Source organism: Pan paniscus, chromosome 7 (assembly GCF_029289425.2).
Source record: "Pan paniscus chromosome 7, NHGRI_mPanPan1-v2.0_pri, whole genome shotgun sequence".
Taxonomy (NCBI): domain Eukaryota; kingdom Metazoa; phylum Chordata; class Mammalia; order Primates; family Hominidae; genus Pan; species Pan paniscus.
In genome coordinates, this window is record NC_073256.2 from 59,018,697 (window position 1) to 59,034,168 (window position 15,472).

At 37.1% G+C, this 15,472-nt stretch overlaps 1 protein-coding gene across 3 annotated transcripts in view; it reads right to left on the reverse strand.

Annotated features, from left to right (window-relative positions):
* Positions 1-15,472, reverse strand: part of ZMAT4 (zinc finger matrin-type 4) — a 381,480-nt gene that overhangs the window by 54,515 nt on the left and 311,493 nt on the right. For 2 of the 3 annotated variants that reach the window (XM_008976943.4, XM_055116501.2), the window contains one exon: positions 7,014-7,110. The exons of the other annotated variant lie outside the window; for it this stretch is intronic. In XM_008976943.4, coding sequence (XP_008975191.1) covers positions 7,014-7,110 — 97 coding nt within the window. The remainder of the gene's footprint in view (positions 1-7,013; positions 7,111-15,472) is intronic. 3 annotated transcript variants of the gene reach the window in all.

Sequence of the window (15,472 nt, forward strand, 5' to 3'; positions counted from 1 at the left end):
AAATCTGGATATTATTAAATTTAAAGGAAAAAATATTTGAAATCCTTAAAAGCTTTGAAGAGTTAGTGTAATTGATGTTGGTGTACACTAATATCAGAAAGGGTATACTTTAAGGAAAAAATACTATTAGGGAAAAAGAAAAACATTTGATAATGAATAAAAGTTGATACAAAGGGCCAAATGAATGGAAATAAATTGTTAAAATTTACATTTGTAAGTATCTAATAATATACTTTGACTATATAAAACCAAAAAATATACAGAAAAAGGGATACATAGGCAAATCCATATTTATAGTTAAAGGTTTTCAACTGCCTGTTTCTCCTGGGTAGAATATGCAGACAGAATATAAGTAAGGAGACAACAGCAAGATGGCTGACTAGTGGTGCCTGACATTTGTTCCTCCCACAAAAAAAGAACCAAAATAAAAAATAAACAACTAAAATTTGATTGGAGTGTCTGAAAGAGAGTGTTGATGTACAGCAAAAAATTGGCAAAATCCTTGTGGAACGCAAAAGTCCAGCATAGAGAGGGGAATGAGGCACCCACCTCTGCTACCCTGTCTTCTCCATCACGTTTGACTCAGAGCCAAGAAGGACTTTCCCATGTGGAGAAAAGATAGGCAGAAGTACCCTCACCAGCCCACATTGTCACTGCAGACACCTGTAGTTCTTACTACAGGGGAATCCCAAAGTCTTCACAAGTCCTGAGCCCAGTTTGAGGAGATGCTTAGAATTCTTGTGGCTACATTACTCCAAAAGTAGGAGCCCACATTGTTTACTGATCATAACCCCATGATCTAAGCTGCTGCAGCATGGCATTATTTTGAAATCAAAGTCACTGCTGGAGTGTGACCTGTTCTGGGGAAGCTGATAGCCACTGTGCTTTTCTAGACTTGGGACTCTGCTGTTGTTTCACCAAGCTCACATGAGTGGCTGCAACATGACCACCCTGGCTGCTCAAGGCTGAGGCTCAGAAATGGCCATGACTCTAATTTTGCAGAGCAAGGAAGTCAACCCCAGGCTGTCCAAGCCAAACAGCTCAGCAAACCTGCCCCCAGATAGTCTTCCCTAGCACCACTGGCTGGAGAAACAGCCTGTCAGACATGTCCCTGAATTGCTGAGCCACTGTATGCTATGCGCCCAGCCAGAGAAACACACTTGTGGACCCACCCCAAGTAGATACAGCCCTGAGAAGCCCAAGCCACCAAACCCCTATGCCTTGGGCTAGAGAAACAGCTTGAAAGCTTCATCCCAAGAGAATCAGTCTCAGAGCCAGCTGACCCACCAAGTGTATGGCCATGTCCCCAGACTGAGAACCAGCTCACTAAGCTCACCTTCAGCAAAGCCACACCACTGCCACCACAAACTCCCACAGCTGAGGCCACTGAGGCATTTACAACATCACTACTGTTAATTACAGCTGGAGAAACTATACAGAGACCATACTACTGTGTTTACCTAGAATCAAAGTCAGTACACTCTATTCTACTGAGACTCTGGGATCCATCTACAGGAAAAAGTCTTTTCTATGAAAGCTATTCCATAAAATTGGAAGAGGTGACTATTCTACTGAATGCACAGTTATCAATGTAGAGACATAAAAAACATGAAAAGTGAAGGAAACATGACACCTCCAAAGGATCATAATTCCTCAGTAATAAAGGCATAAAAAAGGAAATTACAAAATGCCAGAAAAGGAATTCAAAATAGAAATATTAAGGAAATTCAGTGAGATACAAGAGAACACAGATAGACAATTCAACAAAATTGGAAAAACAAGTCATTATCAGAATGGAAATTCAACAAAAAGTTAGATATCTCAAAAAAGATAACCAAACAAATCTTGGCAATGACAAATTCAATGAATAAAATAAAAAGTACCATCAAGAACGTAAAAAAAAAACAGACTAGCTCAAGCAGAAGAAATAATTTCTAAGCTTGAATATACACCTTTTGAAATAACTTAGGCAGACAAAATAGAAAAATAATAAAGAATAAAAAAGATGAAGAAAGCCTAAAAACATATAGGAAACCATAACACAAATACTTGTGTTATGGGAGTTCAAGAAGGAGTAGAGATGGGAAAATGTGTAGAAAACTTATTTAATGAAATAACAGCTAAAAATTTATCAAACCTACTGAGATACATAAACATCCAGATAAACACAGCTCAAAGTTCCCAAGTAGATTAAACCCAAAAAGGTCCTCTCTGAGGCACATTACAGTCAAACTGTCAAAAGTCAAAGACAAAGAGAGAATTCTAAAAACAACAAGAGAAAAGCATCAGGTCACATGTAAGGGAATCTCCATCAGACTAACAACCGATTTATTAGCAGAAACCTCACAGGCCAGGAGAGAATGGGATGACATATTTGAAGGGCTGAAAGAAAAAAAAAAAAAACTGTCAGTCAAGAATACTATTACCTGGAAGGCTATTCTTCAGAAATGAAGTTCCTAAACAAGCAAAAACTGAAGAAATTAATCATCACCAGACCAGCCTCACAAAAAACGTTTAAGGAAGTCCTACCTCTAGAAATAAAAGAAGAATAACTACCATTATAAAAATATGTGAAAGTATCTCACTGGTGGGACAGATAAACAAAAGAGAAAGGTAAAGGAATCAAACCTTATCACTACGAAAAACCATCAAACTGCAAAGATAAACAATAAATCCAAAATCTAAAAATATAACTACCATATGATCCAGTAATTCCACTACTGGGTATGTATCCAAAGGAAAGAAATTCAGTGTATTTAAGAAATGGTGGCTGGGTGTGGTGGCTCACACCTGTAATCCCAGCACTTTGGGAGGCTGAGGCGGGCAGATCACCTGAGGTCAGGAGTTCAAGACCAGCCTGGCCAACATGGTGAAACCCTGTACCTACTAAAAATACAAAAATTAGCCAGGCATGATGGTGGATGCCTGTAATCTCAGCTACCTGGGAAGCTGAGACAGGAGAATCGCTTGAACACAGGAGGCAGAAGTTGCAGTGAGCCGAGACTGTGCCATTGCACTCCAGCCTGGGGAACAAGAGTGAAACTCCATCTCAAAAAAGAAAAAAAAGAGATGTCTGTGCTCCCATTTCTGTTGTAGCAGTATTCACAAGAGCCAAAATATGGAATCAACCTAAGTGTCCATCAATAGATGAATGGATAGGGAAAATGTCATCTATATAAAGACATATAATACTATTCAGCCATTAAAAAGAATGAACTCTTTCTATTCATGGAAGCATGGATAAGCCAGGAGGACATTATGTTAAGTGAAATAGCCTGGCACAAAAAGAAGATCCACATCTTCTCACTCATATGAAAGCTAAAAGAGCTGACCTCATAGAAGTAGAGTCAAATCGTGGTTACTAGAGGCTGAGAAGAATAGTGGGAGAGGGGAGAGGAAAATATTGGTTAATAGATACAAAATTCCATCTAGATAAAAGAAACAAGTTTTAGTGTTCTACAAAAATGTATTGCATATTTGCAAATAGCTAGAAGAGAGGATTGTAAATGTTCCCAATATAAAGAAATGATAAATGTTTGAGGTGATGAATTTGCTAATTATAAATATATATCAAAATATCACACTAGGTCCCATAAATATGTACAATTATGTATCAATTATAAACAATAATAGATTTTAATTATTATTTAATTTAGTAATTAATTTTAACAAAGAAATTATTAAATAATCAAATTTATTCTAGTATCCCAAAACAATAAATTCTTAGGAATAAATCTAAATAAAGATGTTTAAGACCTCTACAAAGAACTCTACAAAACACTATTGAAAGAATTAAAGAAGATATAAACAAACGCTGGTATATACCATGATTATGGATTAGAAAACTCAGTATTTTGAAGGATTTTTTGAGGAAGTTGACAAGCTGATTCTAAAAATTATAGGGAAATGCAAAGAGGAAAGAACAGTGAAGACAGTCTTGAATAAGAAGATACAATTAGAAGATTTACACTATCAGATATCAAGACACTATAAAACTATAGGAAATAAGTAATGTGACACTAGCATAAAAAAAGAAATATAACACTGAGACAGAATATAGAGACAGACACACACGTACACATATATGTAAATCACCTGATTTACAAAAAAAGTCTATGATGGTCTTTTCAGTAAATAGTATTGGATTAATTGGTATCTGTATGGAAAAAAATCATGAAACTTAATCTCTCCCTCACACTATGCATAAAATTAACACTAGGTGGATCAAAGACCTATATTTGTAAGGAAAACAACATAATATCATAGGAGATTATCTTATCGACCTCAGGATAAGCAGAGAATTCTTAAATAGCACTCAAAAAAATTTAACCATAAAAAAAGACTGATAAATTAGACTTCCTTAAAAATTAGACACTTCTACAACTTACTAAAAAAATTTGATTTTTATAAACAGACAAAAGAATTGAACAAACATTTATCATTTATTCTCTCTCTCCTCTCTCTCTCTCAATCTCAATCTCGATCACAAGCATGCCCGCACATGATATGCAAATTAGGTCTAACGGCAGATAAAACAGGCATGTGAAACAGGACAGTGTAATTATTTTCTTCACAAAGAAAGCAGCTTTGTTCTTTTGAGTTAGAAATGAATAACATCTTATTTATAGGAAAGAAGGCAGCACTATAAGAGATGTTCCCTTCTGAAGTCTTGTGTATTTAAATCACTTCAAGGAAGTGGAACCCTCTTTTCAAAATGCACATACTACTCTCTATTGGCTCCCATTCCAAGCCTAAGTTTGTGGTAACTGAATGACACGGAGTAAGTAGAGACATAAGTCAGACACCACTGTGATCAGTGCTGGCTCTGCCATCTGCTTTCAGGGCGATAGTGGGCAAGTCACTTAACCTCTCTAAGCATTAGTTTTCTCATGTAAGATAACAGGTCAATAATATTAATATTTATCTCAAGGGTAGTTAAGGGAATTAAATGAGATAATAGATGTGAAAATACCTAGCACAGATTCTAGCCCATGAAGTTATATATGTACAGAACAGAGAAGAGAGACATTTTTCTGAATCTGGAGGTACTCTCTGTATTAGTTATTTAAATAATTCGTACCATTTAAAGTCATTGTTTATCTTTTTCTATGTATTGAGTGATGAATACATGCTCCCAAAAAGTTATCTTTTATTGTTGCAGGTATTTGTGTGTCTGTCTGCACATCAGATACAGGTTAATTCAAATGTGTATGGTGCCTGTAACAAAATGTTACTTAGAGAAATGATGAAAACAGCTTGGGGGGATGAGCAGTATCCGATAATTAATACAAGAACTCTAGTATTCCATAACAAATCAAGGAAAATCTTCTTTTTGAAGAATTATTCCAATAAGAGTCCTCTGGGCGGACCAGAGTAATGCAAGCCATGGAACTGGCTTTGACTCACAAGGCAGAATATTGAGAAGAAAACTGAGAGTCAGTAACTAACTTTGGGTTTAAATTTTCTCACCTGAGCTAGACTCCCTGTGATGTACATCTTTACAATATCTTTGCAAAACAATTTCTTTGCTTGTAATGCTCCATTTCATACTCCTGCTTAGAAAATTGTTACTCATCTTTTGAAATCACATATTCATTTAATCAAAAAAGTGTATAAAGACCCTAAAATATATCTGATGCTGTGCTAGGAAACAAGGATATTGTATTGAGCAAAATCAGACCATGACCTCATCCTTATGCACCAACCTCTGCACTAGTGTCCCCTAAAGCTTGCCCTGGATTGCTCCCTCCCCCATGCTTAAAGCTCCGGGTGCACACGTGGCATTAGAGAACAATCTATGGGTTTACGCAGCTATTTTCTCAGCCTGGCAGGGGGAAGAGGAAGGACTCGATGTATTCATCTTTTTTTTCTTTTTTTTTTTGAGACGAAGTCCTGCTCTGTCACCCAGGCTGGAGTGCAGTGGCCTGATCTTGGTTCACTGCAATCTCCACCTCCCGAGTTCAAGAGATTCTCCTGCCTCAGCCTCCTGAGTAGCTGGGACTACAGGCACGTGCCACCACGCCTGGCTCATTTTTTGTATTTTTAGTAGAGACGGGGCTTCACCGTGTTGGCCAGGATGGTCTCTATCTGCTGACCTCCTGATCCGCCCACCTCAGCCTCCCAAAATGCTGGGACTACAGGCATGAGCCACCGCGCCCGGCCTATTCGTCTTTTCTTCCCTAGTGCACAGCTTGAAGTATGAGACATAGTGGGCTCTCGACAAATGTTTGTTAAATTAACATTCATAATTCATGAGGTCTTGATACAGTCCAATCTGTTAAATGATCCTCCTAATGAATATTAGAGAAATGAAAATAATTATGCTCAGGAAAATTACATCTTTTTGAGACATTCTTTGCTTTTTTCATATTTTATTAGCATTTTATTAACAGTCCTAGCAGCTGGTTTAAAAATGTCCAGTGGTTTTTAAAGAGCTGCATAGTATAAATATAGGTGAAATGGTGCCTGGTGAGACTTTCTCAGTTTAAAATTATGGGAATATTTGAAAAAAATGGAATAAGTTTCCATTCACTTGGAAATAGTGAATGTCATTGTATATAAATGTCATTGTATAATAGTGAATAGTCATTGTATATAAATGACTTAATATCCTGGGGGATTTGTTATGTTTCTATAATAATCAACAATATTCATCCAGAAAGGGAAAGTGGTAGAAGACATTCATAGAATTTGTCATCAAAGTTTGGTACATCCTACAAATAAGAATAATATTATTGATTTTAAAACACTTAGCATAGATTTTAATATGTCCTAATTTCATAAAAGTATGCTAAACTGTCCTTGAAAAAATGAAAAAGAGATTCTTATTACTCATGCCAAATAAAGGGAAGAAGCCATTCTTCAAGTAAGCATAAATATCATGCTAACTTTGAAGCAAAAGAGATGTAATTTCCACTCTACTTATTTAGAAATAGATGAAATGTTGAGCCTTTAGTCATCTTACTAAAAATTACATCGAAGAAACTGAAGAGTGAAAGCACAAAAGTACCTACTTGGTCTGGTGTTTAGATCCTTTCAGATGGGCATGATACTGTTCTATTGAGTTTAGGGAGACACTGCAGATGGTACATCTGTAATTGCGCCTCAGACCTGTGGACAACAGACAGACCTGGTTAGCTGCATCCAGTCATCAACCACCTGAAATGAATCTTAGCATCTCCAGAAGTTCAGGGACACAGTGTCAGAGATAACTCCTGATCTACCCCACCAACACTTCAACCCTTCCTTGCAGAGCACAGCCAACAGGTCTCTTAGCAGAAGTGTAATTATGAATATGTTAGAAGCAGCTTATTTCATTTCTGGAAGGCTTAAATTATTAGAGCATCCTTCTTTGAATTGAGGTAAGGTGTTCCTGGGCGTTTTAGACTCAAACAGAGATGCATTCTATTTTTCTCTAGATCATATAGACATAATACACTGTCATCTCTGCAGTGAAACTTGAGACTCCAGAGAAAAACTCTATCCTAATTCCTTTCCACTCTACTCCAATGACAGCAATGAAAATTCAACTTTAGACATCACTCATTTAGGTGTTTCTTCTAGGATTATTTTATAAAATGTAAATACCAGGAGGAGAATAATACATCAATCTGGTTCATGTGAAGTCTTACTTTCCACCAGAATTTAGAAGGCAATCTATTCATTCACTTTTTCATTCATTTAATTAATTCACTAATACAGTATCAACTTTGGGCCAGGTACTAGGGATTCCAAGATGGATAAGATGCTCTTTGCTTTCAGAAGTTTAGTAAAAATCTTGACTGATCTAGAGCCAATTTATGTTAGAAAACAGCTTTAACCAAATAGCCTTAAACATTTGCCACAGAGCTGAGACCCATAATGAAACATATTCCTTCAGCTAGTATGTCCCTTCAGAATAGACAGAAAAGTAAAGTTGGTCATGATCTGAAACTTTGGATTTTAATTCTGACTCAAGTCATTTCTAGTTTTGTGATCTGGAGGAAGTCATGAAATTTCTAGCCTCAGTTTCTCCATCTACAAGAGGAAGACAAGGCTGATCACACCACCAGGTGTTGTAAGAACTAGGTGAATAAGATATTACAATGGCCCATAATCCCAATGATTTGGGAGGCCGAGGCAGGAGGATAGCTTAAAGCCAGGAGTTCAAGACCAACCTGGGCCACATAGCAATATCTGGTCCCAAAAAAAAATATTTTTAAAAGTCAGGCATGGTGGCACACACCTGTAGTCCTAGCTACTCAGGAGGCTGAGAGCCCAGTTCAAGATCACAGTGAGGTATGACAGTGCTACTGCCTGCCTGGATGACAGCCTGGATGACAGAGTGAGGCCTTGTCTCAAAAAAAAAAAAAGTGACATATATATACAACAATGTTTAGCAAATGAGTACAAAATTCTGTTCTAGCATTGTAAATGCCAGGACTGAAAGCTGTAGCATTTGTTTTTATCAATGCATAGTATTTAATTTTAACAGGCAAAGTTATTCCTCTTTTCCTGAAAAGAAAATAATGCACTATGCTGGGACAGCTTAGCAAATTACTACCTGGGTAAATTTATGCAAATTATTTGACCCTTCTGGACTTCTGTTTTCTTACAGTATTGTGGGGAGGGCTGAGTGAGATCTGGCATGTATGTGAGAGTGCCCAGCACATAACAAGTGATCAATATGGGCTTGCTATTTTTACTATTTTGAAGAGATGTTAACATGGAAACACTTTCTGTTTGAGTGTCCAGTTGAAGCCCTACTGGGAAGTGCTAGACACAGATGATAACTATACCCACATTACCAAAATGAGGTAAGAGAGCATCAGTGCAGAACGTCCAGGGGAAGTGGTCACGAACCTGTGCTGACCACTCACCACCAGTATGAAGAAGAGACTGAAGAAGAAAGAAAGAAATGGGTAGAGACTTTCTTAAGAGAGAGCTATATTGTACCATGAGATCCATGTGGGACCGTGGAGTTCTCCCTCACCTTAAGCCTGTGGAGAAGGGATTGCACAGAACTACCTAGAGGGCTTGAGGAGTACCTTCTTGTTACTTGGGAAGTGGTAGATTGGACTCTGTCATCACCTGCAAGATCCAAATGGCTAGAGACTGTGGTTTGTTATCTTCTCTGGTGGCAAAGTATAAAAGGTGACAGAATTGGGCATGGCCTGTGTTCTCAGAGCTTGTCAGAAGAAAGGATATATGAAAGCTTCTCACAGACTGTGTGTACCCTGTATGAAAGAAGCTGATTTGATGACTTCTTAGATACTACCCAAAAGGGCTGCCTGAAGTTGAGGGCAATGATACTTCAGCAAAAAGATGCTGGAAGTGTTCACCTGGCTAATCTAGGTGCTTAAAGTGATACCAGAGGAGCTACTTAGCCCGTATTAAGTAATGACAAGTCCCTGAAAAAGTCATGAAATTGTAAACCAAAAGGTATCTGAGACAGGTCTCAATCAATTTCAATTTAGATAATTTATTTTGCCAAATTTAAGGACGCATCTCTGACACAGCCTCAGGAGGTCCTGAGGACATGTGCCCAAAGTGGTCAGGGTACAGCTTGCTCCTGTGCATTTTAGGGAGCCACGAGGCATCAATCAATATGTGTAAGATGTACCTTGTTTGGTTTGGTAAGGTGGGACAACTTGAGGCGGGGACTTCCAGGTCATGAGTAGACAAGAGACAAAAGGTTGCATTCTTTTGATCCCTTGATCGGCCTCCCACTAAATACAGAATTTAGTCTGGCTCAGCGAATGTGCATTTTTACATCAACAATAGGGTAGAGGAAACAATCATATATGCATTTGTCTCAGGTGAGCCTCAGATGGATGACTTTGAATTCTGTCTGCCCTTCGTCCACGAGGAATTTCCGTGAAGGCAAGTTGTGAGGGAGGTGTGTAGCTTTTGAAATTTGTAGCTATCATATTTAGGAAGAAAATGGGAGGCAGGTTTCCCAGCTTGACATTTCGCTTGGCTTAGTGATTTTGGGGTCCTGAGTTTATTTTCCTTTCACAAAAGCATCCTGAGGAGAATCAATTCGCACTTCCTGCCCAGTCAAGCAGTATCCATGCTAGCTTTGCACAGGACCTACCAAGTAAACTTCCATTTCCCTTGCTAGTCTTCCACCTGTGTCCCTCAGCCCTGGAGGAGCCGGAGCAATGTACTGAGGTCAAAGAAGAAAAGCAAAAGCTCCAGGCAGAACAAAGAGAGAAGCCTCCCACACCCTCTTTTCCCGTGTTAAGTAGACAGCGCCAAGCAGGACTGAGCCGGAAGAGGGGACAATTAACTTTTAATAAATTTTGGAAATATTTAAAAATTACTGCTCTATCATGGATATATTAATTAAGGAATACAGAATTTATGTATTTACAAGTAGCAAAGGACTCTACTACTTAAAAATAAGTGAAAATTCGTGAAACTTGCCCTAGATTCTATCTAAAAGCTTGGAAAGAATAACCCCACAAAGACAATTTGAATGAGCTAATGGAGGAAAGAAATAAAGTTTTTTATTTTTTTTTTTTGACATGGAGTCTCGCTCTGTCACCCAGGCTGGAGTGCAAGTGACATGATCTCAGCTCACTGCAACCTCCGCCTCCCGAGTTCAAGCAATTCTCCTGCCTCAGCCTCCCAAGTAGCTGGGATTACAGGCAAGTGTCACCATGCCCGGCTAGTTTTTATATTTTTAGTAGAGACGGAGTTTCACCATGTTGGCCAGGCTGGTCTCAAACGCCAGATCTCAAGTGATCCACCCACCTTGGCCTCCCAAAGTGCTGGGATTACAGGCGTGAGCCACTGCACCAGGCCTAAAGTTACTTTCCGATTGCATCAAATCCAATGAGTCCTGCTCCCTGAATGTCAGTGTCCTTAGAACTGCCCACATCTACAATCTGAACAAAGAGTAGAGTTTCCTGGAGGCGTTCACATTCTTATGGCCAAGTGAGCATTTCAGAGAGACCTCTTTGAAATGTATATAGTAAGCTAGGTGGGTTGGCATGAGAGCTAGCTTTGTTTTTGTTTTTGTTTCAATCACATAATCAGGTACTGACTCACCTGATTGTTCAATTAATAGTCCATTTAATTATGAGAAAAGAACAATGAAACCACAAATATCTGGGATGTTCTTAGGAAGCAGCCTAAGAGACTGACAACTTTTCAGGTACAAACTGCCAGTTCAGAGATAAAACAGATAAATGTTGAAACCTATTTTCTCAAGCAGTGACTCCCAAAGGTCAGAGTGTGGATGCATCCTCCAGTGATCATGAGAAAGTCTAGATTCCCAGGCAAAACTTCGGGAGATTCTGATACTCTAAGCTTTGGTTTGGGGCTTGGAAATGTACAAGAAGTTTCAGATCATAACCCCCAATCTCACCATACACCTGCACTTTACAAAGAATACTCCCATAAAAATCATACTCCTTTTGGGAACTTAAATTTGTCAGAACAATACTGGACCTTTAAAAAAAAGCTATTCCATAAAAAAGTGCTATAGTTATACTGACTTTCCATTTCACAGGGATTCATGATTCAGTAAGATTACTACGGTCCCCAAACCCAGAGGCTATAACTTATCACCACTAGTGTGTGAGTTTTTAAATGCTTATCCAGGTCTGACCCATTCTCCTCTTCTATGCATGGAATCAGAATACTAAAACCAGCTTCAGGGTTTATTCCTTCCAGAGTTCTCCATTAATCTTGTCATAATAAATATTAACTACTATTTATATGGGTCTTCTTCAGGCTACAGGCTAATCAAAGTTCTCATAACAAATAGAGGCTCAGCTTGCAATAGGCATAAATATTTATGTTTAAAAATGGGCATTTTTAAGAACTCCAACAAATCTAAAACATATTCTGATCTGTTGCTTTCCATAACAGTTCTCACGCTCTGCAGCCAGAGGCATGGGCAGGAAATATTTGGCACTTTATTGCGATGCAAACTACAGGGATTATAAATTGGAAAGGCAGTGCATATAAACAAGAACAAAGACAGAGAAGGGGCAGAGGAGTCCTCCCCCACGCATGACACAGTGTCCTTGGTGGGAACTGTGCTTTATTAATGCACAGTTGAAATCCTAATTACTTTGGTATTATATGAGTCTTCTTTTCCTTAGAGAACCAGAACATCTTATTAAACCAAAAAATGCTAACTTCCTTGTTCAATTCATTTTCAGCGCAACACCATATTAAGAGTATCCTAAAATTTCTGCCGACCTAAAGGCTATTTCTGCAGGATTGCCTAATATGTGTTAGAAAAACATAGTTCCTACCTGCAAGGACCTGTCAGACAATCCAGTTGGAGACAGAAAACAGATATAGAAGTAGCAACAGTTCAAGATAGACCATTAAAAGTATTACAATGAGGATGAAGTGAAATGTTATAGGAGCTAGAGGAGAGGAGATTGTTTCTAACTCAGAGGATCTGGAAAAGCTCCTTGAAGATGCATCACTTTTGTATTTATATTTCCTAGCACAGTGTTTGTTAAACATATGGTCCTGGAGACTTCAGCAGCACATGACTACTCAATATGTCTTTTCAAGTCTAGCAAAGCTAGAAGTCCCTATGACTTCAATTGTATCCATTCTACGTTAGAGACATATCATTGAGCCTTTATTACTGTGTGAGATATTTTGCTGAATGCTATGAATATGGGAGAGAATAAGACAGAGTACATTTTCTTATAGAGCTAATCAGGGAAAAAGACAAGAAACAAGTAAACAAATTAAAAAATATAATTAAAGGTTGTGAAAGTGTTGCACAGGATATAAGCAGGATCATGAGGGAGAAAGTAAGTGGGAAGAAGAGTGATTTGGGATAGTATGGTCAACAGAGTTCTCGGAGAAGTGTGAAATGGAACCAGACAATGCTGATTAGCCTGAGACGTGAGGAGGAGGGTAAAGAGCTATCCAGGGGTAGCAAGCAGCAAGCATAGAGGCCCAGAGTGGAAATGGGCCTGAACTGCTCAAGGAACAAAAAGTGATAAAAGAAAAAAAAAAAAAAGGAAAAACAAACAGAAAACACCTGTTCACTCAGAATTCTATTTCTAGCAAAAATTTCTGTCAAAATTGAAGGTAGGCTAAGAATATTCTCAATGAACAAAAATAAAATGAATAGTTTGTCAGCAAACCAGTACTACAGAAATGCTATATAGAGGTCTTCTGGTGGAGGGGAAATGCAACCACACTCAGACTATGGGGAAAAAAAAGAAAAATCTCAGAAATTATTAATATGTGGGTATCTATCTTTTAAAATTCCTCTTGATTTATTTGAAAGAAGCAAACAATTTAAGCAAAAATTAAAACACTGTATTGTGTATTATGCTGTTTATAATGTACAGGCATGTAAAATCTATGACAACAGCAGCTCAAGAATGGCTCGGAGTAGAACAATATTGTTGAAAGACTATTATATTTTATATGAAATGGAGCAGTGATAATTTAAGGTTGTATACTGTAATCTCTTAGAGCAACAAATAAGCAAATACAAAGAAAGAAAGCTAAAAAATATAGAGAAAATAAAATGGAATAATAAAAAGTATTAGATTAAGCCAAAATAAGGCAGAAAAGAAGGAATAGCAAAACAGAAAATGGAAGAAACAAATAGAAAACAGATAGCAAAATTATGGAGCTAAAGTCAACCATATTAATAATCACATTACATATAAATGAATTAAATAGTCAAAAGGCCAAAACTATCAGACTAGACAAAAAGGAAGATCAAATATACACTGAATTCAAAGGATGCACTTCAAACACTTATAGGTTGAAAGTAAAAGGATAGAAAAAGACATCCTATGAAAATAAGTTTAAGAAAGTAGAAGTGTCTGTATTAATATTAGACAAAATAGATGTCATGACAAGATGTTTTTACCAGAGATTAAGAAAATATTTTATAATGATAAAAGAAGAAATTCATCAGGAGAACCTAATAGTTCTAAATACAATTTAGCCAATAGCAAAGCTTAAGAATGCCTTCCAATGCACATCAATAATAACATTGACTATATATTTAAATGTAAAAACCAAAACTATAAAAACATAAAAACAAGAAATATCTTCTAGAAAAATATAAAATAATATCTTCATGAAATTAGAACAGGCACAGATTTCTTAGGAAACAAAAAGTATTGACTCTTACAAAGTGACAAATTAGATTTTATAAAAAGCAAAAGCTTCTGTCTGTAAAAGAGACCATCAGGAAAACAAAAAGATAAGACAGTGCCAGGGGAAAAATATTTGTAACACATGTATCTGATACAGAACTTGTATCCAGAATATATAATTAACTCCTACAACTCAATAATAAAAATACAATCTAATTTTTTTAAAGGGCAAAATCATATATTACATGTATCATAAAAGAAGACATAGAAATGACCAATAAGCACATGAAAAGGTGCTCAACATCATGTGTCATCAGGAAAATACTAATTAAAAGAACAATTAAATACTATTGCATACCCACCATGAATGCTAACATCAAATTAAAACAATACCAGATGTAAATGACCATATGGAACAACTAGAATTTGACACATTCTTGAGGGGATTGCAAAATGGAACAAATAATTTGGAAAATGGATTGATAGTACTTAACAAAGTTAAACATATATCTACCTTATGACAAGAAATGTCTAGCAGTAGAAATTCTACTCCTAGATATTTACCTAAAAGGAGCAAATACTTAGTGTTAAAAAAAGATTTTTACAAGAACGTTTCTAGCAACTTTATTCACAATAGCCAAAACCTCAAAACAACCCCAATGCCCATCAACACAAGAATCGATCGTAACACTCAAAGAAATATTTACGTATGATCTGCATTATAATGTTCACTAAAGCTGGAACTATTTTGAAAGATGACTAATAATACAAAGGTAGAAACAATAAGGTCTTTGTTTTTGAGTAATTTCTTTCTTTTCCACTTCTGATACATCCATTAATCAAACTGTCTTGTACATGGATTTGTCATCTTTGAGCAGAAGGAAAATAGCTAATACTGATATATGCCATATATAAGCACGGATGTGCTCACTTTACCCATTTTCCCATTTACTCATTTACTCTTTGCAACACTCTGGGGGTAGATACTATTGTTATACCGATTTAACAGAGAGGAAACTGAGGTATGCAGACTTACTCAAAACCATCTAGCTAGTGGGAGACAGAGATGGGTTTTGAACCCACACATTCCGGCTGTAGAGTCTATACTCCTCCCACTGTGAATATTGCCTCCTATGACATGGACTAGAAGTAGAATCAAGGAAGTATGAAAAGCTCTTTCAATATCATCTGGTCCGGTATTCTCATATCTGCCCACCTGACAAGTGAGAATCATGTAGGAGTTGTTAAAAACACAAATTCCAGCCTTATCCTAGATGATTATGATTCAGTAAATCTACATTGGTACCTAGAAATCTATATATTTTTAAAGCTTAAAGGATTGAAGAAACCATTGGTCCCTCCGAACTCCATAGGGTTTGTAGGAATTT